This window comes from Trichoplusia ni, chromosome 21 (genome assembly GCF_003590095.1).
Source record: "Trichoplusia ni isolate ovarian cell line Hi5 chromosome 21, tn1, whole genome shotgun sequence".
NCBI lineage: Eukaryota > Metazoa > Arthropoda > Insecta > Lepidoptera > Noctuidae > Trichoplusia > Trichoplusia ni.
In genome coordinates this window covers 3,154,294-3,180,110 of record NC_039498.1, presented here as the reverse complement: position 1 = coordinate 3,180,110, position 25,817 = coordinate 3,154,294, and the positions used below count along the sequence as shown (strand labels likewise).

At 37.1% G+C, this 25,817-nt stretch overlaps 1 protein-coding gene across 7 annotated transcripts in view; it reads right to left on the bottom strand.

Annotated features, from left to right (window-relative positions):
* LOC113504291 (protein furry) overlaps positions 1 to 25,817 on the bottom strand; it is a 110,037-nt gene that overhangs the window by 14,913 nt on the left and 69,307 nt on the right. For all 7 annotated transcript variants that reach the window (XM_026886530.1, XM_026886533.1, XM_026886532.1 and 4 more), the window contains 9 exons: positions 23,243 to 23,365; positions 17,887 to 18,020; positions 16,783 to 16,884; positions 15,073 to 15,207; positions 8,296 to 8,487; positions 7,465 to 7,556; positions 1,862 to 1,985; positions 1,384 to 1,565; positions 78 to 194 (listed from right to left, as the gene is read on the bottom strand). In XM_026886530.1, coding sequence (XP_026742331.1) covers positions 78 to 194; positions 1,384 to 1,565; positions 1,862 to 1,985; positions 7,465 to 7,556; positions 8,296 to 8,487; positions 15,073 to 15,207; positions 16,783 to 16,884; positions 17,887 to 18,020; positions 23,243 to 23,365 — 1,201 coding nt within the window. The remainder of the gene's footprint in view (positions 1 to 77; positions 195 to 1,383; positions 1,566 to 1,861; positions 1,986 to 7,464; positions 7,557 to 8,295; positions 8,488 to 15,072; positions 15,208 to 16,782; positions 16,885 to 17,886; positions 18,021 to 23,242; positions 23,366 to 25,817) is intronic.

Here is a 25,817-nt window from a genome sequence, read left to right as displayed (position 1 = left end):
ACGCATACAACATTCACTCTTACTTATCGTCTTATTACACATTTATTCGTAATAAGCTATGTTTTGCGAGTTGTTACCTGGTGTGGTCCATGCCGAGGAACACAATGTGTAGCATGAGAGGCACGTGGATGGACCAGTCCAGCTCGACGCCGTCCAGTACCACATCGCACAGCAGCATTACAGCCACATTGCACCTGTATGCGGCATTATATCAGTAATACTAAACGTTACTAGCAGCTAGTCGCAAATGAAATACAAACATAGGTCCGGAAAATATAACACTATTAATTCTTGCTTACGGCCATTCGGCGGTTCAATAGTATCACCCAATTAATTAGGTATATTGATTTGGGATTTTTAAACAATGAAGTTAGGAAATTCATTGATAATACTTTTTCTATCGGCGTTCACTGAGCATTTATTTCCATGACATGATAAATGACTGCACGGATAGCCGAGTGGTTGAGGTCACCACACCAAACCCACTGAGCGCGACGTGTCGCGGGTTCGATCCCCGCGTAGGACAAGCATTTGTGTGATCCACGAATGCTTGTTCTGAGTCTAGGTGTCTTTGAGCATGTGAATTGTGTGTTTGTAAAACCCCTGCGACACAAGGATTAAATTCATTACTGTGGGAGTCGTTCAAAAAAAAAAAGACCTCCCCTTGAAAAAACACCGCCGAAAAGCAAACTGTCGCTAAATTTTTGTTTTACAGAATGAGTTAAAGGGATTTACAAAAAGTCAAAATAAATGTCCAGGAATGAGGACTGTTTCATTACTGTGGCAGTCATTAAAAGGGCAAATTAATATGTCACGGTAAATATTTGATCTTTTGAATTCTCATAACGGATTGCGTTCTAGCTTTGAGCTGCGTTTTGTGCTGCCCACGTTTACATCTACATGTAGTCGTCGTGTTGACATGGCGGTTCAAATTAATATTTTTTGATCCTTCACAAAGAATATTAATAAGAAAAACGCTACTGCTCATTTTAACGTTTCTCGATCGCCAGGCACTGTTACCAGTTTTGATTACAGTCCATGTAATAGACTTTTGTACATACAAGTACAATCAGATTATCTAATATATAAATTTAATATATAAAATTCCCGTGTCACGATGTTAGTTACCGTACTCCTCCGAAACGGCTTAACCGATTTTTACCAAATTTTATATGCGTATTCAGTAGGTCTGAGAATCGACTAACATCTAATTTTCATACCCCTAAGTGTCAAGGGTTGCTCACACAAAAAACAAATATTTTCTGGACGATTTTTTTTTGTTTTTATTTTTTTATAATGTGGCATTAAAAATACATACAACTAGAAAAAAATATTAGGCAAAACAACGTTTGCTGGGTCAGCTAGTTGTTTTATATTTGTTACCGGTGAAACCCTGAGATGGGTTGGCTGGTGTCAGGCAGGTACTCAGTGAGTAGCGCGAAGAAGCCGCCGTACTCTGGCATGGGGAGAGGTCGCGGCTGAGGGACGTCCATGCGGGTGTCCTGCGGGGTGGCCGGCGCGCTGCCAGCCAGCGGCATTATACCCGTGTCCGGGCACAAGCCGGTCTACAGAATAGACCAGTTTCATTGACGATGAGAATAGGTAGACGAGATCTCTAGATGCTTTATTAGACGAAGGTGAAAGTAATGAAATACATAGCGGAACTGCAAAGTTCATATTAAGAGCCTATTTCACGACCGTCACATAAGTTTCCGTTCAATTACTTGAAACATTTTTTCACATAAAGAATGTCATATTTTTTTAATTCTGCCAGATTGCGGTTCATCTGTGATCAGTGATATACACATACTTAAAGTTCACGCAACATTTCTCGAACCATCATAATTAGAAGGTTACTTACCGGTGTGGCGTCGCCATCGGATGGCGGCGAGGGCTCTTCGTCAGCCGGCGGCGTGGAGCAAGGAGGTGCTGAGGATCGCTTGTCTTGCCCGCGTGCACTCGGCGTCTCTGGCGCTTTGGCACCGCTATTCAAAAGAAACCTTATTTATGTCCTAGTTGGGTGAAATCTTTGAAACGAAGTTTGTAGCTGTTAGTATTCTGACGTCAGAAGTTACGAATATTTTCTATAACTAGCTGTTGCCCGCGACTTCGTCCGCGTGGTTTTTGAGGATTTGATTGATGAATGAAGGATTTCATTAAATCGGCTAAATAGCTTTAGTATAGTGGAAGTTAAATTTAAATTAATGCGGAGTTATGTTAAAACATTGATAACTCCTAAGATATTCACTGATATTAAATTATGTAAAGCTCAACTTTACTATTTTTTTTGTTTTGCCAGTGATGATTTCTACCCATTTTTGTAATATTACATCATCAACTTTGTTCATATTAATCATAAATATATATTACCCAATAGTATTCAATACCAGTCTATTTATTTATTTATTTATAAAGAACGGTACATAATACCACTTTGCTTAAAAAGTAATTAAAAAAAAATAGTCTATATCCCACTGCCGCGCACAAGCCTCTTACAATATTTTTTTTTTCTAAATTGGGCCAGTGGTTTCTTAAATTAGCGCGTACCTCCAAACAAACAAACTTTTCTACTTTGTAATATTCTGATCGTTAATAATTACCTGCCTATAGAAGTGTGAACGGCAAAAAGGTCAAGTTCAAAAATCAAACTAAAGGAAATGAAAGACAACAGCAGGAGGAAGATGAAATTAACATTCCGGACGGACATGACATTCACAATCAATCGGCGCTACAAACCCCACGAGTACTTACATATCGCATCTGGGAAAAAATCAGAACGGGGACCTCACACACGAATCCTTACCAACAATATAAAGTTATCCTATAGTCCATAGCTATAAACGGACGACAAAGAATCGGGCTCCAAGAACCGTCTGGAAGTTTATAAACGCTCAGGTCGCTCACTGACGTCAAAAGTTCTGTGTAACCAGAACTTTAAACTGTGAGTTTTATTTACGTGCCTAAACTTTATTTTAAATATTTGAAGCCGAACAAACTTAAGAAAACCCAGTAACGAGTTATTATAACAGTAATATTTCAGTCTATTTATAGTCGAACAATAAATAAGTTTTAACCAACATAATGAGGTACATAATTATCAGGTGAATACAATACAGACGCACCAACGATCTGATTTCGAGGCAAATGAGTTGGTTTATTCCACGTTAAAGGAAGCCAGACATCGGTTCAAATTGATCCCGCTTTTAAATAAGGGTTCGCGCAAAACACACGGTGCTTGTATTTATGTTACGCCTTTGTATTAATATTTTCAGAAGTTTCAGATAAATTTAAATTAGTCACCGTTTTTTTTTAAATAGCTAGGATTATTGAATCCAATAGATTAGCGATAGAGATTATTTTATTAAACTATCATAATGTAAATGCGACGGCCAATCTGAGGTTTATTACAACTAAACTTCTAATATCAAATTCATCACTATACTAGTAATAGTAGGCAAATAGAGCGTGGGCGAGTTCTATTGGGATGACAATTAAATACGGCAGGTATTTCAGAGCAGTTCAGAGGACAGAGCGAAACAATCAGAAGAAAAATTGGGTATGTATTGAATCAAACCAAATTGACCGTAGCGCAAACATACTAATAACTTAAAAAAGGGGGCGCGTATGCTGCGCGACCACACACAATAGGGCGCCAATTGCTTTGTGTTAAGTAGTAGTATTTTACATTTCATGGAAATTGTGCATATCGGCAGTCTCCGAGGGTTGCGGGTCATTAGTCACTTTGTTTACATCGTACGTCTGAATCCGCGTGCAAAACCATGGTATAATTAACTGAAAGCGATACGAACAATGCATTGTAGCCACACTGATTGAACTACACACCAACACCCAAACCGACAGCAAAGAGGCATACCAAATGGTAGTATAAAACCACCTCATCGAGGTACTTTCCACATACATATAATAATTGATTCGGCAAAGTCCAGCAAGCAGTACCAGAACTGTGAGAATAGAGGATCCCCGATATCCTTCTACCCTTATACGAAGGTCATTTAAAAGCAGATTAAAAAGAGTACATGAATTCTTCTATATTTAAATATTGAAACGCCTAATATGCGCGTACTGCGGAATTTTGTTTATGGCATACTTTACTCCTGTACATTTATTTTCCTCAATTACAAGTGACTTTGTAAATGTATTCTGTCTGGATGCGGATTACTGATATTCGATGCAATGAGACACCGACTAAATGAATTCAAAAAGACCACTGAAAATCGTAAGTCCGTATAGTAGGATTGGGACTGTCCGGTTAATAATAAAATCCGTTTCTACGTGGGCAGACGTCCATCCCTCGGGGTCGGTATCGATACCGGGATGCATTTCAAAGAAAAAAACAAATTTCATGGTATTTAGTGCGGCGAAGTGTAGATGAGCATCGTATTTTAGCCCATTAATGAACTAAAATGAAAATAGTTTCTAAAGTTTGTACATTATAAATTTGATCGCATAGGTATCGATTCCTATACTACAATAAATGTTGTTCATATTTAGGTTTTCGAAGAGAATTCATCTCTATTCACAGCTGAACATAGAACATTTCGCTATTAATTCATGTTCTGTTTAATTATTCAAAAAGAAAAGAATTATACTTAGGGTACTTCATTGAGAAATACACCTTATATTCGAACAATTTTTTATTTTATTTGCTTGCATTTCGATTGAAATTTTCGAATTATTATTACGCCTCTGGTGGTATTCTACAAAATGTTTATTGAACCGTAACGCGCGAGGCGCCTGTATTCCAGACATCGCTCATCAGCTCGCTGCAATAAATCGGAAGCAGCTTAATTAATATTACTTCATTTTTGCATTTATTAAACCGCGGAAGAGTCAGACGAAAAATATATTTATCTGTGGCATATTGTATTTGCACTGTTTGCTAGACAGTACAAATACGCAAATAATATGTATCAATTACTTTAAAATGAATCACTATTATCATTAAGTGCAAAATAAATACATGTAGAATGTATGTGACCTTCAATGGTGTCAGAGATATCCAAGCAACACGATACTAATCACTTAGGTGTGCGGCAAAGGGCGAGCCGGTTGATGTATCACACATCATCTAATAATGCGAGCCCTCACACACAAGTAGATGCCGCCACACCGCCCGCCCGCGGTGCTCCATCACTATCATCAGCACTAATATATGTTAAGTAGTGCCAATAACAATAGATCTGAGCCTGGACAATGTCACGTCACATTACAACAAAAATGGTTAAATACATATTAACAATTATATAGAAAACTGCAAACAATAAAACAATTAAAGAGACATTCTTTTTCTATCATTGAATTTTTACCTCCATTTTATAAATCAATAAATTTGAACGATTCGTCGGTGTTAGCGGTCAAAGCTTGTCTACAGCCTCATATCTGCAACTTTTTGCTAGTTTTCAATAACTACTACAAAATCATAACATCGCAACTTGACCTATTTTCTTGCGACAGTTAAATCACTAAATTAATTAAAATTTCCCAGAAAAAAGCAGGCTTGAAAACATTTTTTTTTACCTCAGATGAATTCTGCAATAATTTCTGAGACAATTTAATTAATGATGTACTTGTATGTTTTCAAACTTAAGACTCTTGAACATCAGAATACTGGGAAAAGTGAATACAGGACCAATATAAATAAAATGTGAGTTGAAAACTTGAAGAGCAAATCAACGTGAGGTAGGTAAATCAAGTGAAATGCATATTGTTTTTTTTTTATTCTTGAAAGAGTCACAGGTTATTTGTGTTATAATTTGAAAATAAACAATCGGAAATAGTTTGAATGTCAAAAAGAAGGGGAAGACTAGGATTGTTCTAGATATAAAAACTGATAGAGATATGAAGGTTTATGACGATGAGACAATGGTTTCAGATACTTCACAATACCTGGATTTAAATACGGTTAAGAAAGATCTTTCTGAAATGACACAGGCTTGTAACGTATTCCGTGTCGTACGTTTTGCATCTGCCCGAACATAAATATCAAGGTTTGCACAAACATTGGTTGCGGTTTGAGATGGCTGTATCACTTCATTTCGATCTTAATTACTGCCATCGGTGTTAGTTGTTAGTGCACGGTTATTGCACAGCTACCCTGGCAGGTACCTACGTCATGTTTACCGTGGTCGCGCGGGCCCCCTCCGCGAGTGCGCTGGGGTTCCACACTCACATCCCAAAGCGTTTATTCATTTTGTCCGCTCTCCCTAGTCACTAGGGAGTGCGGACTAAATAAATAGATCGGTTGCATAGGGCCTAGTGTATGCAACCGATCTCTTTGATGTAACTAAATCCCGCCAATTATTAACCAATCATGTAGGTACGAGACCCGGACCGCCGCGACTGATACAGCGAGTAATAAACATGGTTCAAATTAAACTGATATTTTGATTTCGTTGTCCGTCTGTCATATTCTCTTTGAGTTACTTAATTGTGCGAGGGAGTTATGTTATTGATAGAAATGTATCTGAACTTGGATTGATATTTCACAGGATAGAACTGCCTGAAAGTTTGACCTTAGTTTCTTATAGGAACTGTCAAATCTATAGTAATATATAAAGCTGAAGAGTTTATTTGAACGCGCTTATCTCAGGAACTACTGGTTCAATTTTAAAAGTTATTTCCGTGTTGAATAGACCATTCATCGAGGACGGTTTTAGGCTATATACCATCACGTTTCGACAAATAGCAGCGAAGATACAATAATTATGCGATAATTATGCATCTTCGAGGGCTTCTGTTCAAAAATTCCTAACTTATATCTTCTAACCACGCGGACGAACTGCTACGGGCAATAGCTAGTAGTATCATATTATGACATGTACTGAATTGTATACGTCATTACTGTTGTTTTACATAGAAACTGCTGGTAAATCGTTTATGTATAAAACAGGGAATATCAAAAAGATATAGTTACGTATCCGTATTTATACGAACTCGTGATGAAACCATATCCATATTTGAATAGCATACACGGATCAGTTTGGCAGGCGGCGGGATGACCGCGGCGCGTCGTCCGGAACATAACGATTCAATACGGTACATATCGATTTACGCTGTTTGTATTGCTCTGTGATGTGCGCACTTACAGGTAACAAAATGGCTTCGGATTTCAGTTTTGATGCTTGTTGACGAATGATTGGATGGTTGATTTTGTGCACCGATTTTTAAATAATTGTGAGATGGTTATTTGCCTGTCCGTTTTTATAATTTTTAAGATGATTTATGGGCGACATTTGCGAGGGATGAGATATACGCTTGCGATAGGAGATACATAGGCTATAATCAATAGGAGGGGAAAAACAGTTGAATGTAATTCGTATTCGCGACAAATAGGCAAAAATTATGACGTTAAATTAAAAAAATATGAAAAGAAGGTTTCACCCTAAAATCCGTCGATATCCTCGCAGGCGAAGCCGCAGGCAAAACCTAGTAAGTTATAAATACCTGGCTTTAGCGGGATCTTCGCCGCTGTGCCTCTTTGTGTGAATCGTTCCTTTCTCGACGGGTGCGAGCTCGCCAGTCCGGCCGGTAGCGTCCTGGGAAAAAAGATTTAGTTAACTTCCGTATTTAAAAACAAAAGTCATAGAATCTCTAGAAATTACATATAGAGCTTAACTAACGTAAGAAAATATGCATTATATTAGAACACAATTTAAAAAAGGAGACATAAATTTCATGGAAACGATGTCCAAGGTTATTTAGGGAGCCGACAGACGACGTAAACTCATTATACTCCAAGAGAACTACTTAATAGGGGGTAAGTAATACAGCGACATTATCGGCGTTCCAACTGTGCGTATTCTATAGGTACCGCAGCGATCAATCCTTTGAAATACCATTGAATACCTGCAATTTGTAACGACATAAACAACTTAATGTAATTCACCATTGGAGTTCCAGGTAGTGGAAAATGGGCGACTAGAGTACTAGTAATTTACTGCATAGGACGAAGCTGGTGAAAATCACTGTTACAACCATTTCAAACGATTAGAATATCAGATTAGGCGTTAAGTGGTCAGCGGATCGGATAGCGCGTTGTTAAGTCATGACGTATATTTATTAAATGTATTATTACGTGTAAAAGTAACAATTGGAGTCCCATTTTTCAATTCTTTTCTCATAATTCCACGAAACCGATGAGGTGTTCAGCAATAGCGTATCGTGATATATAAAGAGTCTTTTAGTTAAGTTGCATTATTTCTTCAGTGTTTGGGACATTTTTGTGGTGAAACAATCAAAGGCCATCTTCAAGTAAAAAAGTGTCTACTGATTTACCTGCGAGCCAGTGCAGGGTCCGTCGCTGTGTCCCGAGGTGGCCTTCCTCATGGATGTGAGCCGGTAGAAGGGCGGCGTCTCGGTGCGCTCGATGAGGCAGTTCAGCGTCTCCACCGTCTGCAGCTCCGTCATCATCTCGTCCAGCAAGCGCTCGGGCCGCGACCGAGCCAGGTACAGCACCACGCGTTTAGCCTATATCAATAGAAATGTTAGCCAAACACACTACAAAGAAAGATCCCTCCGTTCATTTGAATTCTATATGTTTAGCCAGTTTATACAAATCCCGTTAGACGAGTGATTTTAAGTTTTCTTTTAATTGTCCTATTGCACTGAATATTAGCTATTATTCAGCCTGCTTCAAATTAACCGCAAAGAACAACGTTCATCTCAATCATCTCCAATAGTAAAATGTATCAACACTTAATGTACAATGTAATTAGAAATCACTGCTATTTCGATTGCAAGGGCAAAAATAAATAGCACCGAATACTCTCACACAGACATACACGACACGTACAGACACGGAAGAGGTGAAACCAAATAAAATCTTGTAAAAACAAAACAAATAAACCTAAACGCGACAGTCTGTGTGAAACAAAGCATGCTTCTTGAACATTCTCGAGGTAGTCATCATAGGTTAGAGCGAGTGCAAAAACATCCATGACAGACATGGCGGAATGTTGCATTCTCACCTCTCCCACTCTCATATGCAAAATTTTAGCTAAATTGGATCCGCGAAGATTCCGCCCCAGCACGGAAATAAACAACTAAACAGATTAAAAAGTATGTTACAAAAGGTTTCGCCGTTCTCTGTCCATACTGCTTTATTGATTAGGCTACAGCCATCTCTCATTTTATCGCCTTATTTAATTATTGCTTGCTGCCACCAGACACGTAAATTGAGCAACAATATACCTAAATAGCTCCGCAATTTCGGGTACAACGCAATATTCAAAATTATACCTGTAAAATAGTTATTGTTCAATATTAATCTTGAATGCAAGGTAGAAAGTTCTACATTTTCTACAGGTTCTAGATTTGAATAACAGCACATCCGAATAGAATAAAAAAGAAATACGTAAATCGGCCAAGCGTCTCGGAGTAATCAGCGTACATACCTACATAAAACAACATACTGGCCGAATTGAGAACCTCTTCCTTTTGGCTTCGTTTAAAAGAAATACCCCAAGCATTACTACAAATTATAAAACAGGACCGCTTTTTCTGTCCCTATTTCCCCTTGACCACTTAAATCTTTGAAACTACTCGATGGATCTTGATGCGGTTTTCTTTAATAGATAAAGTGATTTATGAGGAAGGTTTTTAAATACACGGTGATTTTTTAGTCGTCTTACAAAAGCAGCCCGCAGCGCGATTTTTTTTTATCATCAACTAAGATAATAAGTACGAAGAAAATTAAACAAGAAAAATCCGAAATATACTCAAAAATGATAAAAACGCCGCCGCCCGCGCCCCTCACCATTGTTACAAGGCTCGGACCGCGCTCGCAACAGAGCTGTGTTTCTAAAAAACTACGAATTGCATCATAATATTGAATAAAAATTGCTTTTTTTTTTCAAATCTCATAAATACCTATTTTTTTATCATGAACGTGTTCTAGTCATTGGATACATTAACTGGGCTGCTTTTGTAAGACGACTAAAAAATCACGGTGTATAATCTATGCATATTTTCGTAGGAACATAGTCAATTTTAGCGATTTCAAATGTATTTACTATTTTTTACGCTTTCATTGTAAAGGCTGGCTTAACCGCAAGAGATACTTCAAAATAATGTTCTACAATATTGTACACCATAAAAAGACCTACAAAAAAGTCCGCGATATCTCTATCTTTTAAGGTTCGCTCACAATAATCACTTTTTTGTAATAATTTTATTCAATACTTTCATTGCAAACGCTGGCTTAACTAAGAAAGCTACTTCAAAGTAATGTTCTACAATATTGTACACCATAAAAAGACCTACAAAAAAGTCCGCGATATCTCTATCTCTTAAGGTTCGCTCACAACAACCACTTTTTTTGTAATAATTTTATTTCATACTTTCATTGCAAACGCTGACTTAACCCCAAGAGTTACATCAAAATAATGTTCTACAATATTGTACACCATAAAAAGATCTATAAAAAAGTCTCAGGCAGCATATACCTATCTTTTAAAGTTGACTCCACCCAACCATTTTTTGGCTAATAATTTTATTCCAAAACAAAACTTCTTTGCGATGCTGTTTTTGTTGAGATGGTAATCCTTATCAAAATCAAAATAAATACGACAACTATTCAATTTTTCCAAACGTTTATTCCAAAGGTTTTTCAATACGATGCAACGACGATGGCATCACAATAAAGAACGTTAAAGAAATTCTGTGGCGTATATTAGAACTGTTCCCGTGCGAAGCCGGGGCGGGTCGCTAGTAGATTTATAAAGCAAAGCTCCGACGAACGTTCGCGTCATAAATAGTTACATCTTCAAATTCAATCTTAAATTACATGTAATAAAAAAAAACAATGATGCATCCTTATAAAACCTTATAATTGAAGTAATTGTTGACTGTACAATAAGCCTGTTGAACGTGAGTGTTAAGCATTATTAAACTTTTCGGATTTCGTAGCAAATAGAAAGTTAAACATGGTTTGATGTTGCTGACTCGTGAATAATTTGAGTTTGGCGACATATCTGAACTCGGAATTTAAAAGTTGCAGAGTTTTTCAGAGACGTGAAATGCAACTGAGAGGGGAGGTGTGGCAACAATGTGCAAGAGGGGGACAAGCGATAATTCCCGGGAAGCGATCCGGAGCTCAGTAACAACGGCCTTTTACAACAGATCCGGCGAGTTCGTGTTCAATGGGAAAATTTTTACCAGTAATACCTTTAGCACATCATTAACTGTTCCTTTATTCGTTCCTATGATTCTGAAGAAACATTTAATTTCTCTGTAATATCTTCATTAGACTATTGTAATATAAACTATGCAAGTAAGCTTATTTATACAGTCAATGATTATTGAAATGATAAAATATGTAGATGATGATGTACTAAAGACGGATCGGTATGTTGTTTTATGTTCATTAATTTTTGATGTATAATTTATAAAATTTAGTGACGAAATAATTTATACTGGCTCCGTGTATGGGGCTGCGCCGGGTGAGTCAGTGTTTGGGGTGTTTCTTTTAGTCTGCAGCGAGCTGCTGGGGTGTTTGTTGCGCCGTTTCATCTCTCGCAACAAAAGCACTTAGGGAGCAATGTAATTAGACCATGACAAAGTGGAAATTAGTATCCTAATTTGAATAAATGACTTGATTTTGAATCACATTTACATTTGCAACTACTATTTTTGGAAGAAGAGTACTTTTTGCGGTAGGTCTTAATCATACATATGATAATTTATTGATAACTTTAATTCAATTTTACTAACTAATGTACCTCTCACACTATTTAAACGTTTCTACTTTCGGGAGTACAATACAACAACCAGTATTTGTACCGAAGCATTTCAAACCTTTATTTCATCTCTAATAACTGCAATGGGGGTACAAACAACGTACACGGCGGTACAAACGAGCTCAAACCGGGACAAAAGAGAAATGAAAAGAAAAGTATTATTCCTTACTTTAAAGCTCGGTACATAAGTGTGCATAACTTGTTTTTCTACATTACAGAGGTTTCCACGTCGTATTTGGTTTCACATGGTTTGTGACTATTCTTAACTAATGTTATATGTGATATATGTACATATGTGAAAAAAAAGATCACATTGTAATTAGAATTGGTGGAGGTATTTAAAAAAGGACTCCCGTATTATGGATTTTAGTCCTCGAGTCGCGGGGGTTCTCACATACATACAAATCACGTGCACAAAGACACCCAGTTTTGCCTTATTAATTCAGAAACACACCGGATTAAGAGCAATGAACAATGAATATAATGCACAGCACACAATGAACCTACAATTCGAATATTATGCGCCGTGCCTACCTGTAGTATTCAAAATAATGCTGCGGTTCCTCGACTCAGACATTAAACATAGGAAACTATAATACCTACAGCGCATACACATGCCTCGCGCAATGTCCGGTATTTATGGTGGAATGTAAACTATAAAGTTGATTGAAAGGAGATGGTATTCCTGTACCGAAATAACACAGTTCCGGAACAGCATAGTGAAAGCATCGAATATTATATCTCAACCGAATATCCTTAAAGGGTTTAGCAAGAATGCAAGACTTCACTGTTTGCATAGAGCTGCTTTGCTTTATATTTTCGCTCGCTAGAGCTATCCGTAACCGTTTATTAAAAGCATAAAAGCGATCGTATTGATTTTGTAAAAACAGTGAGCCAAAAATATTAACGTGCATTTTTAGGTTTCCATATTCAGGGTAAAAACGGAAGCGTGATGAATGATGTTGATGTAAATGTTTAATTATTAAAATGGTGAACCGAATTTTATTTTTGTTTCATGAATGCAGATATTATATTTTCCGTACATCAATTCATATACCAAGTAATAAACGGACACAATAAATATTCATAATCATCATTTACTATAAAAGGTGCTCATTTACAATAAATAAATAAGATTTGAGAGGATGCAATAATAATCTTAAAAAAGTGTTTATTTCAGTGTTATTTAGTTTTCTAGGCATTTTTAAAAGGTGCACGTTGCAGATTGTACACACCAACTTTTTTTCGAATTGTCTCATTTTTAGAGTGCAGGGCAAGAATTTGAATTGAAAGGTTTCCGTGGCAGAACATTGAATTATGTGGCGATTCACACTTATGCGCACATGATTTTGCGAACCATAGTAGTCATTATCACTTTTCACATTTTACTTGTGTCGGGATTATTACACTGCCTTTTGGAATTCCTCGAATGACCTTACTTACATTCTAAAACCTGAGATTAGATGTGAGAAATAATTCAAATCTCATTTTCTCACAATGCTAGGTTCACACAAAAAGTCTATACCTTAATCCGGTTATTGCTGAAGTAAAACATCACTACAAGAACTTTGTCCATTAGGCATAGTCGCTTCACGTAGTCTAAAATTCGAGTCAGTTTTGGGCTTGGTCGACAAACGACTTAATTATTATCCGAGGGTGTGAGTAAAAGCCTCGACATTTAATTCATAAACGAATTCGACTCACGAGTGGGAACGAGCTGTAACGTGGAACTTTTGATGGATGTACAAGCAGCTTTCCTGGTTCACGGCTTCAAACTCGATAAGCCCTTTTCACTCTTTCGTACATTGTACTTGCATTTTATTATTTCGGCCGCCCGTCTGACGTCCTATTAAGGTCCTACTTTCTCTTTGATTTGTTCCTGCTCGAGTAATTTGCACCCGTGGATATTCATTCAAGAACCCAATGAAAAATCCGGGATATTATCTAAATGTCAAAGCGTACTTTACGGGGTTCCAAAGTTTCCATTCTGAGCGTCGAAAGCCATAAAGGTAAATTTTAAACGAGTAACACCACTATCAGTGTGAAAAAAATAGATAGAAATAATAAACTTATTTTTTTTATTCATACAAAATACATTTAACTATTTCTCGGTAAATCAATTAATTACTGACTAAACATGGCTTCGACTAGGATCGCTTTACTATTTTGTAATAATGTTTTCATGTTCAATAAAGCAAATTATAGTGTCGATTGAGAACGGTTTTCATTCGCCTGGGATGGCGAGACTCCGCCGACAACAAAACCAGACAGGTCCGACTTTCTTTGTTTACGTACCGACATGAAACGCGATGACAGATTAGTAATTCTCTTATCTACATACATTCTATAATAGCATAAATTGATAAGGAAACGTGTCTTTAAAAAAAATACTCTATAGTTTATTCCTTGTTCACAATGTAAAATACGAGTAAGAGAGAGTGAGTAACTATTGATATTTTCGACGCCGACTACTTTCATTATAAGTTTGGCGTTGAAATGTACGCGCAAGTTCCCATTAGCAAACCTATCTTCCTACAAAACGCCTGTGGATGAATTGTCATGTATCATAAACTCATAACTCAAGTGCAACTTTTACACGAGTCACTAAAAATGAAATATACATTTCTCGGATAAAGTTAGTGCGAATAGAATAGAATCGAGGTACAAATGATATCAAGCATCGCTTAAGGTACACGTGTATTCCGGGCCAGTGCGTTAACTCGTGTAAACGTACGCGGGAGGTGCAAGAAATAGTCGAGCACAATGCGAGATACGAAGACACGTTCTACGTTCTAGTCAGAACGAACATCTAGCATTGTTGAGAATGCGACTCATGCGTGAAGCAATTAACGACAGAATTATCTCTCGGAGCACACGTTTATGAAAGACCTATTTATATAATACCGATCAGTATTTCTCAGCAAAATTATTTTTAGTTTAATAAGCGATTATGTCTTGTATTAATGTCACCTAATTTGGAAATTGATATCGTTGGATGTTTACCTAATTATAATAATTTGACGGCGTGGCCTTCAAATCTTTTTTTAGAATCCTTATACTTACAATATCACAAAGTCATGTTAAGTAGTTAATTGGAAATCTACGCGATATCGATTTTTTCTGAACGTAACAAGAATGTAAATAGGCTTCAAAGAGCCATCACTAGTACCTTAAAACTTAACTCGTCTGTCAATCATTATTAAACTTTTGGTATAGCTATTTCACGAACTGGTGGACAACAAAACCAAGATATACATTACCTTCAAACATACATTTTGCAGCAAAATAATGAATAGATAAAGCGTCTAATACTCACGTAGGGCAGCAGTTCGTTAGGCGCCATGCCGGACACGATTATGAGGTACCGGATGATGACCTTGAGGTTGTTGGGCCAGCACGCGCACAGCGTCGACCACAACTCTTCGATTTCCTTCGGATGGTTGTCCGAAAACTGTCGACAAGTAACCGCATAAGAAAAGAAGAATCAACAAACATTATTTCAACTTCAGAGTCAGAAATGTGACAAAATAATTAGATTATTTTCAAGTAAATCAATCACAATTTATTATTACAATGGTTATTTCCATAGTAACCTTTAATACTATTTAATAATAATTGTTTTGAGCTCGACATCATATTACCCTACCATGCTCCATGTTTAAAATAAACCCAATTAAAAACTATTTTCACGTAATCTTCCCTCAAGTATTTCACGAAACACCAATAACTAGATGAAAGGCACGTATACACAAGTTATGTAGATATCTGAAGGTAATCTGGTCATTCAGAATCAGATAGAAGCGTGGTCATATTATATTCTAATCTCCCATACCTCAAAAGTTCGGTGGAAATGTGCTCGACAGAAATTTAAGCTCGCCTTTGTAAGGTAAAGTTATATCTGAAGCTAAGCTTCCTAGAAAACTAGGTATGGGAATCAAAGGTAATGCTGTCTGCTATTCTGAAAGTAGCTTAGAATAGTACTGCATTGGACACAACATTAGTCTTTGATGGTATATTCGTATTATAGAGATGGAATGTAATATTAAGCCCCTCCGTTCCTAGAGAATATCGTATATTAATTTTGGTTTCTAAACACTAGTACCTACTATTTATTGAAATCAAAGCTTAATAAACATCCTTTAACTCAAAAAAAGGAAATAACTTTTGGTCAGACTAGCTGTGATTCTAAATGTAGTCAATGTAAAGATGTTTTCTTTTCGAGAAAATCTCTACCGTTGAGCACTCGACGAGTGAAATGTCCCGTAGCAGCTGGCATGCCGCGTTTCCTACTTTCACACCGAAGGATCGTGTGGATAAATGTTTCGATATGTCGGCAAATCGTTCTATACCGTGGGACCTTGATACCGCGATCCACACAAGTTGATGTCGAAACTAAAAGGACTGTTGCCTACCGACACTGTTATATTTGAGGAAAGTTTCTGGTAGGAATACGATGACTCGCGTCACGTGTATTGGTTTTGCTATGAATTGTTTTAGTTAAGGCTAGGCTTTCACGTTGTAATTGTTTGTGCGGTATGGGAAATGCGTTATGTGTTTGAACACGGCTTGTTACACGCGTAGTTTGCGTAGGACGGTGGTCGTGTCGGCTGCAAGGTCGCGCCCTCCAGCGTGAGTGATGGCGCAAACAGAGGCGCGCCCGCAATCTCGCTGAACAACATTACACCCTTTAGTTCTAAATCGTGACAACCTTGCGCTATTAACTCAATTTTACCGTCAAGTGGAAGTATCGACATTTGCAAACAACTGTAAAACTAACGATTGTTTTCAACCGTACAAAACATCAATTTCTTACTTTAATGTAAGTTTGCTTATCTAAATAGATACAAATTTTCTTGTCTATAAGTTTTCGATAAGATAACCACTCTAAATAATCTATAATCAATCAGTATCGATAACAATCTTACCCCCTCAGTGATCACTCACAACATTTTACTTACCTACCCATTTACTCGAAGACTTAATAATTACGTCGAGTTAACTTAACTAGGGACGGAAGTATACAAACCTTTGCCGTGATATAGAACAGATTGTTGAGTACCATCTCCGTAGCCTCGGCGGAGCCCAGCCCCTCGCGGCGCCCGGCGCGGCCGGCCTCCGATGCGTAGTACTGCGAACATTAACAAGCATGCATCCCCTCGACACATAATGCTGTAATGGACGCGGACGCGGCCACTCGACACACTGAGCCGCGCCGTCGTCGTCACGTGGGCCCCTCCTGTTGGTGCTAACTACTTCGTGTCAACAGGGCCCCGTGACTTCAACAATTGACTATACTAGATATACTGAGATTGATCAGAACTGCCTATGATATCACTTTAAAATGACGACTTTTTACGAAAATGACAAATCATTTTACAATAGCGGCTCTTTTAAGAACACAAGATATATTTTTGGATATCTTACATCAAAATACAGAGGGGAACAAAAGATCTTCCTCCAATTAAATAGTAGCTAAAACTAACAGTCTAACGATAATGTAGCAGTAGACGGGTTGTTGAATCAACTCCGAATAGTCTACCAATTAGCGGAGTATTAGCAGGAGTATTAGCTTAAGACTGAATTCAAATAGGAACTGGTATAATTCTGGTAACTAACACAATGGGTAGCATTTACTGGCTCCAATTTTTGGACGTAGAGGGTCATATTTATAATAGGGATGATGACTGGGTATAAAAAGAAAAAATCTCATTAGTCCCTCAGTTAGATAATTGAAAAGTATGAGACACGTATTTTTTCCTTTTTCAGAAAAACTAGAATTGACAAAGATTAACTGCTTTAAAGTTTAGGAGAGGGGGCTTGTGACGTAACGATAGAGTAAAATTTATACACAATGGTGACGTCACGCGTAAATTTAATTCACTGTAATTTGGTCAATTTATGTTTGCGGGGCAAATTAAAAAATACGTATCCATTATTATTAAAAAACTATAAGACCGACACTGCAAAAAAAATTGTCATCATCCCTATTGCCTTGATCGCTTATTCTCTTACCATTACTCAATACTCAATACTCAATCACTTATTGCATTAGTTCTACTAATGCTTTTGTATGGCATATTCTGAGCAATACATATGAGCGTAAGTGTAGATAAAGTGTCAACTTGATTACCTGTATGTAGGAAAGCGGGTTCGCTGGCGGCACGTTGGGGTCGACCAGCTCGATGTTCACCAGCCACGGCAGCAAGTACTGCAGCAACAGTTGACGGACTTCCGTTCGGGCAGTTTGGAAACGAGCCGTGATTTCTGTCAAAGAAAAATACATATCAGTAACGCTGAAGCATGAAGCATTCTGGTTTAAGTAGTGAGACAGAGAAATGATTTTTGTGGAGTATTCTATCTTAAAGCGCCAAATAAACTAGTAATTTTTGTTTCCAAATTATTTAAATTGGAAAAAACAAAGATACAGAAATTGGAGCGCATTAATTAGAAAAATGCGCCTAACGACGATGCGACTCGCTTTGACGTCACTGGTCATGTTGGCCATATGCTGAAAACTGTTTTGTTAGAAATTTGATTACTAATAAAAAAATAATTTGATTTAGTTATAAATCCAATGGAAATTGAAACGTTTTTATCACCTGTACGTATTCCTTATTTTAACACAAATTTGCATAATACGTATAAGGGAGAAAATCTTTCAAAACATTCCATTCAAAATTACAATTATTTTGCTAAATCATTTTTCCTTTAATATTTCGAAACAATACTGTTAATCACAGCTGACGTCATCTGTCGTCCTCTTAAACAACAAACTATTACAAAGTAGCTTAACAAAAAGGACTAACAACTAGATCAATCCGATTAACTTCACAAATATCAGATTAGCTATTATGTGATTGATCCTTATAAGTGCTAGACATTATAGGGGCTAATAACCGATGTGAGACGACTGTCGGCGTTTGAACTAAAGGTGCCCGGACAACTTAATCAATTAGCATATCCCAATTTAGTACATCGTCTGGAATTGACAACAAGACAGGGATAACCAAACCTGGTTGTTTGCTAAGTTAAATATGAACATTGAGATAGATTGTAACATCGACCAGTATATTAGTTGTATTCTTCAGTTTAATCTACCTTCACCTTGTGAAGCCGTCCTTCGTAATAATTTGTAATTGCTATAATGTATTTTTTAGTGTTCCGTACAAAGGGAATAAACGGAAACATACTTCTGAAGCTCCGCTGTCCAACGTCTGTTATATCTAGACAGCCGAATGTTTTACAAAGGATGTATTTAAAGTTGTAAGTAAATAGTTAAAATCGAAATTGAGATTATGTAAAATACACACAATACACGTATATAATGCGCAGCGTGAGATAAAATAATCCTGGCTGCCGGCTCAATTAAATCCGTCTGCAATATTTATTATAATGCAGCCCGTAAAATGTTGAATGACGTAATAATGATGAAATATACCAGGTGCGCAGGTAATTAGTACCTGCCTTTAATATGTGATCTTTCCTCATTTAAATAGTAACAGCAAAAAGGAAAATGAATGCTCCTAAAATTTGATATAAACTTGTAAAGAAAGACCCGCTGTATTTAATTCTCAAAAGCGCAACAGTTTCATCGGACAATCCTGTATGCTTTGTGTCCCACTATATTTGACTTTTGCCCTCTTCGTTGTACGCTATTTTCGGTTCCATATCTACGGTTATTTATCGGCAAAATAATTAAAAATCCTAGTTAACCCTAAGATTACATTTACAAAATCTTCCTAGGTCCTATCTATCTTATCAGTCTTAATCTACCTATCTGTATCGGTCGGAATTCAATGTGTCTTTAAAACTATCGTCTCGCTACTGTATTGTTTCGATTGGCAAAAGCTATTACGGTACACGGTACAGAACGACTTTATCGTGAAGAACAAGCTCTACATGCTATGCCCACCGTAGCCTGCGATTATTAAAAAAAAAACACACCATAAATTTTATTTCTTTCTTTTGCACTCATAAGTCTTTTAATGAGAGTTATCTTCAGGAATTGATAAAATATATTTCGTGTACTAACTTGTAGCGCACAATTTTTATTTCTGAAGAAACATCGGAATAAGAAAAAAAAACAAACTTATACTCACACACATACGAAGATATGTTCGGTTTCAAGTGGTCTTATTCGCATTTTAATCGGAACTGTGCTAGTCTGGCCTGTCTTTCATCACGCGAGGTGCGTCGGTCAATGGTTCCATTGTTGCCACCATAAATTACAAGAACTTTGGTATGAGCAGAGAATGTAGAGTCTTACATCGGAAGGTAAATGTGCATACTTACGAACCAAGCGCGTTGAGGAAGTTTCACATCTATTTATGAACTTTGTGGAGTTTTAATTGAGTAATGGGTTAATATAATATAGGATTAAGTACATCCTTTGAATATGTGTACCGGTAAAGCAACGCATGCAGCTGGAAAAGCAGTGAATTTAAATAATTAATTCTGCGAATTATATTTTAAAAATAATTTCTTCTTTTGAGTCGAATTAATTAGCTCAACAAACCAACATTACTTCACAATTACATTGTTCCAGCTTTAGCGTAGTTTTAGTTAATTAATTTGTTATCACCTTTGTGGGGATTACTCGCCCGCATCGCAAAGCACTAATTATTCTTATTACACATGACTGCACGCCAAACGGATATCAGTAATTAATATTATTAGGTCCGAGAGGATATAACTTTATTGAAAATTAAACATATATCCTCCATTAAGTCGCAAAGCTCACTGTTTTACTTTATTTTTAAAACTTTAGGTATATTTCAGTGGTTGTTACTATGATTTATTTTATTTACATTAATAAACGATATTAAGATAATTTGCAAGATTATAAAGTTGATTTGAGTCCATAAACATAATAAGACAACGAAAACAGAAGTGGTATAAGCAAGATAAAGAACTGTATAAACGATTCTTACATAAGTGTCACAACGTCAACTTATTGGGTAAGTGAAACTTTACTCCCAAATATTTAGTACTCTATTAAATTGAAAGTGGCGATAGTGACCTCGGCTAACGGCTCTGTTGCCATCGGTACCAATAGATATCCCATCGCATATCACTCAGCTACGCTTGGGGGAGCGCTAAATCAATATTTTTAGTACATACTCGACCCCATAGCTGCGTTTGGCGGGGTATGATTTTTAATGGTAAGTTTATGTTAATAGTTGTTTTTAATTTTTAAAGACTTTTGTTCACACGTATTTTTAAGACAATATTTTCAAATTCTATGGGACATTAATCTGTACAGATCGCAGTAGATAATGTATGATTCTTACATTTTAATTGTGAACGAATTCAAAAATAGTAGTTTGCACACAAAACCGGTAGTAATTTTAACAGTGAGATGATGTGGTTCGCTGTAGCGATAAATGTATGTTTCTGGTCGGGTCCAGGTGCCCGAGCCACATGCACGCATCTCGCTTCGTGCACAGGTCGGCTGCAGGACAAGAGCAAGACAAAGTGATTGTTGAGATGAGCGATCATCGCTAACAAGACCTTCACGCACACATCACCGCTTGCCACCCTCTGCCACCCAGCCGCGAATCGCCAGCCGATATTCAGATTTCAATATTAAATTGCTATATTCATTTGAGTGGTAGTCTACTACTTAACGTTTTGTTCGTCAAAATCCTCTTTAATGGTTATTTTTGTTTTGTTTTTCATCTATTGCTTCTGTATAATGTTTTGATAAATTTCCTAATAAGTTTGAGGTTTTTCTTCATCTTTTACTACGTGTATACTTTCGAGTACCTATTTTCGAGTACTATGCTTTCGTTTATAAAAGCGTAAAATGAATATTTAATTCCTAAAAAAATGAGTTATGAAATAATGCTAAATTACGTGGAATACGGGTAAAACTGTGATTCGTTTGTTCTGATTTGTTACATATTGTTGCAAAACATTTTTTTTACAGGAGTTTGATTTCGTGGTTACTGTTGACATGGTGTTTTGATTAAATGCCTAAGGCAGCATGTCACCGGAAGCGAATCCGTCTATCATCGCGGATCGTAAAGGGATGTCAAGTCAGGAAGGGTATTCGGGTAGTATAAACAAATATGCCTGAATGCACAGCGCTTGGTCAATCAAAACACTGTTTTGTGCACCGCATCGGGAGCCGCTATAGGCGGATTGTGGCGGTCGGCAGTGTGCTTGCATGTCAATGTCAATACAAAGCTTGCGTAAGAACGCACTAAACGGACAGGTAATATTAATACCAAATGGAAGCGCGGTCCGTCCCGAGCCCGGAGGCTAGCTGCTACATCGACAGTCTATTTACGACTTAAGCTGATAGCTAGAAAGTTCATTATCGGTTGTGTTTAGTAGTCACTTCATTCCCAGTCAATGGTAGACATGTAATCCTTTGTGGGCTGCATAATGATTTACGAAATGTTCGCGGGCGAACGCGTTTGTGATTTATGTAATATATGTCCATCGTGTACATTTAAGCTCTTATAAAATCATCAACTATTATTATGATGAAAATGTGAGTGAAATGCATAAAATTACCTTTAATTAATGTTTTAAAAATTAAGCAGGATTTGGTCGAGCCCATTATGGATATTATTGTGAAAGAGATTTTCCATTAAACAGATAACCATTTTAAAAGCAAAGCGAATCCCCGCCTGCTTTGAGCTTCATTTACAAACAAAACTACACAGTTCGGGGTTTATAAGGATTTCCCTAATTAGATTAAAGGTAAGTTTGAGTCACCCACGTTATAGATGGTTCATATTCCTACAAATAATGTAGTTTTAGAAAAAGCTTACGAAGAGCTACTGATTTTTATTTGTGTCAAATGATAATATATATGGCATAACTTTGTGTTTTCTTCTACTTACCTTACACAATGAAACATTGACTGTAATGAGTAAGACCTAGTATATGATAGACTAAAATCTCAACAAAGGTGAAATAAAGAAGAGCTTATTTAATGTAACTCCAGAAAATACCCAATTCATTAGAACTTTAAGTAGCCAGTTGGCAGACTGAGGTATGGTTTAATATTACAACCAGTGGTAGTCGAGTTATTATGACCTATTAACTATCTACTTCCTTTTCACTATTTCTCTCTCCGAACAAAAATATAAAGTGTGTGTTGCAAATATAGCCTGAAGTTTATTATCACATAAGCTGCGCAATGATTTCAAACACATCAAAACAAATTTAGTTGATGGAGAGTTTCCGAGGCGCAGTTCTGTCGCAGTAACAAAACAAAATTGTTGATAGACGGCGGGTGCAGCTCGCACACTGCGATTATAAGCAGTGCGGCGGATATTGTTATCTTGCCAATTGCCTAGTGGCGATGAGTTAACGAGAAAGGCCTTGTGCTGCATTCAAGCGACACTTATGCGAGCCAGTACTCACGTGTGCGAGCGTGAGCCCTCAGGGCTGTTTCATCGCGGCAATCAGGGCAATCAAATGATATTATGTTGTTTAGCTATGAATATAGGAGTTTAACACCAACAATTTACCTGAGAACATGGGCATGGTGAGTTCTGGGTGCAGCTGCGAGAGCTGGCGAGACAGGTACAGCTGCGAGCGGCAGTAGGTGGTACACAGCAGCGCGTCCAGCGTACCGCGCCCTTTCTCCGAACCTGTGACAAAACAAAACACAAAGTTATTGACGATTCCGTATCAAATTAACAAAATAAAATGGGATGTTTGTTGGTTATAAAGTGAAATAAAACACAAGGAAGAATAATTTCAATTTTATTTGGCAAACGATAACAATATATTTCTGGCACCGTGCTACTATATAAGACGTGCAACAGCATTGCTAGTAGCGGGCTTTAGTCGTCCGTAGGAAGAATGCAGGAAGGGTGGAGCCTGACCACATTTGCTTTGCGACGGAAGTTCGACAGTAGAGCGTTGCGAATGTGACTGAATAGAGGTTATGTGGGCGATAACACCAGCAACATACACTATTACCGTGTATATTCGTGTAGTGTCAAAATATAACAAATATGTAACTCATAATGTTATCCTATGCATAAACTGGAATGTTTGTTTTGTTCCGCCGTTTCATATGCATTATTCGCTTTGTGATGCTGGTGAAGACTACCATACAATGTACAAGATAGATAGCAATATGTACGAATATTGAACGTTATTGAAATTGATATTAAATCAGGAGACGTTGAAGAACTGTATTAGATAGGTATAGATATAACCAAGTTTACACGGATTGTTGTCGAGCACGGCAGACAAGTTTATTTAATAAGCAAAATTCATGCTCAACAATGTTTCGAACTGAAGTTTAATACTACATGCTATGTCGCATGAAACCTTCCGAGAGACATACTTCTTAATTAGGTACTATGTTACAATTAGATTAGCTGCAGACAGCCTTAGATCTTGTTTAGAAGACAATATCGAAAGTTATTTGTCGCTAGACGAGAAGATCAAAGGACATGAATGATAGGGCTATGTTGTGGACGCTTGCTTAACATAGTGACAGCTTTTGCGTCTGTCAACTGATATTTTTGAAGTAGCTAACTATGCGTAGAATGCCTATGACTGGATTGTCTGATAGGATGATTTGGTATTTTTTTATGTTCGTAATAGGAAAAACTGTTCAAAAGCAGGGGACGAAACAGTTTGTGTCCTTTCAACAATTACCTATTGTATCGATCGATTTTAATTTTCATTGTGTTACTATAGTCGTTGATCGTGTATTGCGTCAAAAGGTTTCTATCGATGAGTATCGGAAATTGAATAATGCTGGTTTTAACAACTTTATATGCGTCCGGTGCGCTGTATCGGTATTCCAGCGTACTAAGGCCGCTATCGAAATCAAGTTACATGCTAAATATATTACTGTAAAAGTAAAAGCTGTGTGTTTGTTAGATTAAAGTTCACCTTTTACACTAATTTTAATGGATTTCTCATTTATTGTCTAGAATTATTTATACGTAATTAGAACAATAATTTAATAAGATAACAGATGAGTGAAATATGTAATAAGGTGGGGTTTGTAATGCATTTCCAACTTGTTCCGAAATTACGAGTGGTATGGAGTCTGGAGTTTGGAACCTCGCGACTGCCAAGTGATAGAAACTTTTTAACACTATAGCTGTGAATCGCATCTCGAGAAAACAAACGGGACGTTTCATGTCACGTTACGCTTCACCTTATAAATATTAAAATAGCTCACTCTGACTAGCTTTTCCAACCTCAAAACATAAATATTATCTGGGTCATACGTAATTTTTTATCGTGATGGCATTGCCATTGTATTGAAGATATTAAAAAAGGTTTAAGATTCCTGAAGCCGCAAAATATTCAAACTCAATTCAATAGATAATATAATAACTTATGATTGTGGATTTTCTCATGTATGAAGTTCCTGAAGTTCCATCTCTGAAGTTCCGGGTTCGACCCCCGGTCAGGACAAAAATTCATATTTCTACATTTTCTTGGGTCTGGGTGTTTGTGGTACCGTTCATTGTTTCTGAATTCCATAACGCAAGTGCTTTAACAACTTTTTTTGGGTTTAGAACAATGTATTTGATGTTGTCCGCATTTATTTAGGTATTTATTGTTTCGCGGTAGGTTTCACACACATCCATGTCTCATGCACAAAGAGTCACACACTCAGGACAAACTTTCGTGGATCACACAAATGTTCCACGCGGACATCGGAGACCTGAACCATTCGCTTATCCGCGCAGCCAATTTATATTCTGTCATCGTGATCAATGGTGTAGTGGTAATCATGGTTGTGATGTAATTTTGTTGATAGTGTACCGTTTAGGTAGGTAAAAACCTCGCTTAGATTTCGTAAAAGTAATGACGACTATAGTAAGAAATAAAGATACGTACTTTTCAAAACAATGTGAATAATTAAATACATAACCAGTGTCATAAATGGAGGAGCTCGTGGCTAAGCTATAACCGCATAAGTGAATCGATCACAGGTTAAGCTGCGCTTGACGCGGTTGGTCCGTAGATAGGTGGCCATCTTTTTCATAACGAGTTCCTCCGTGTTCGGAAGGCAAGTTAAATTGTGGGTCTCGGCAGTTATTCCTACATCTTTGACAGTCGTTG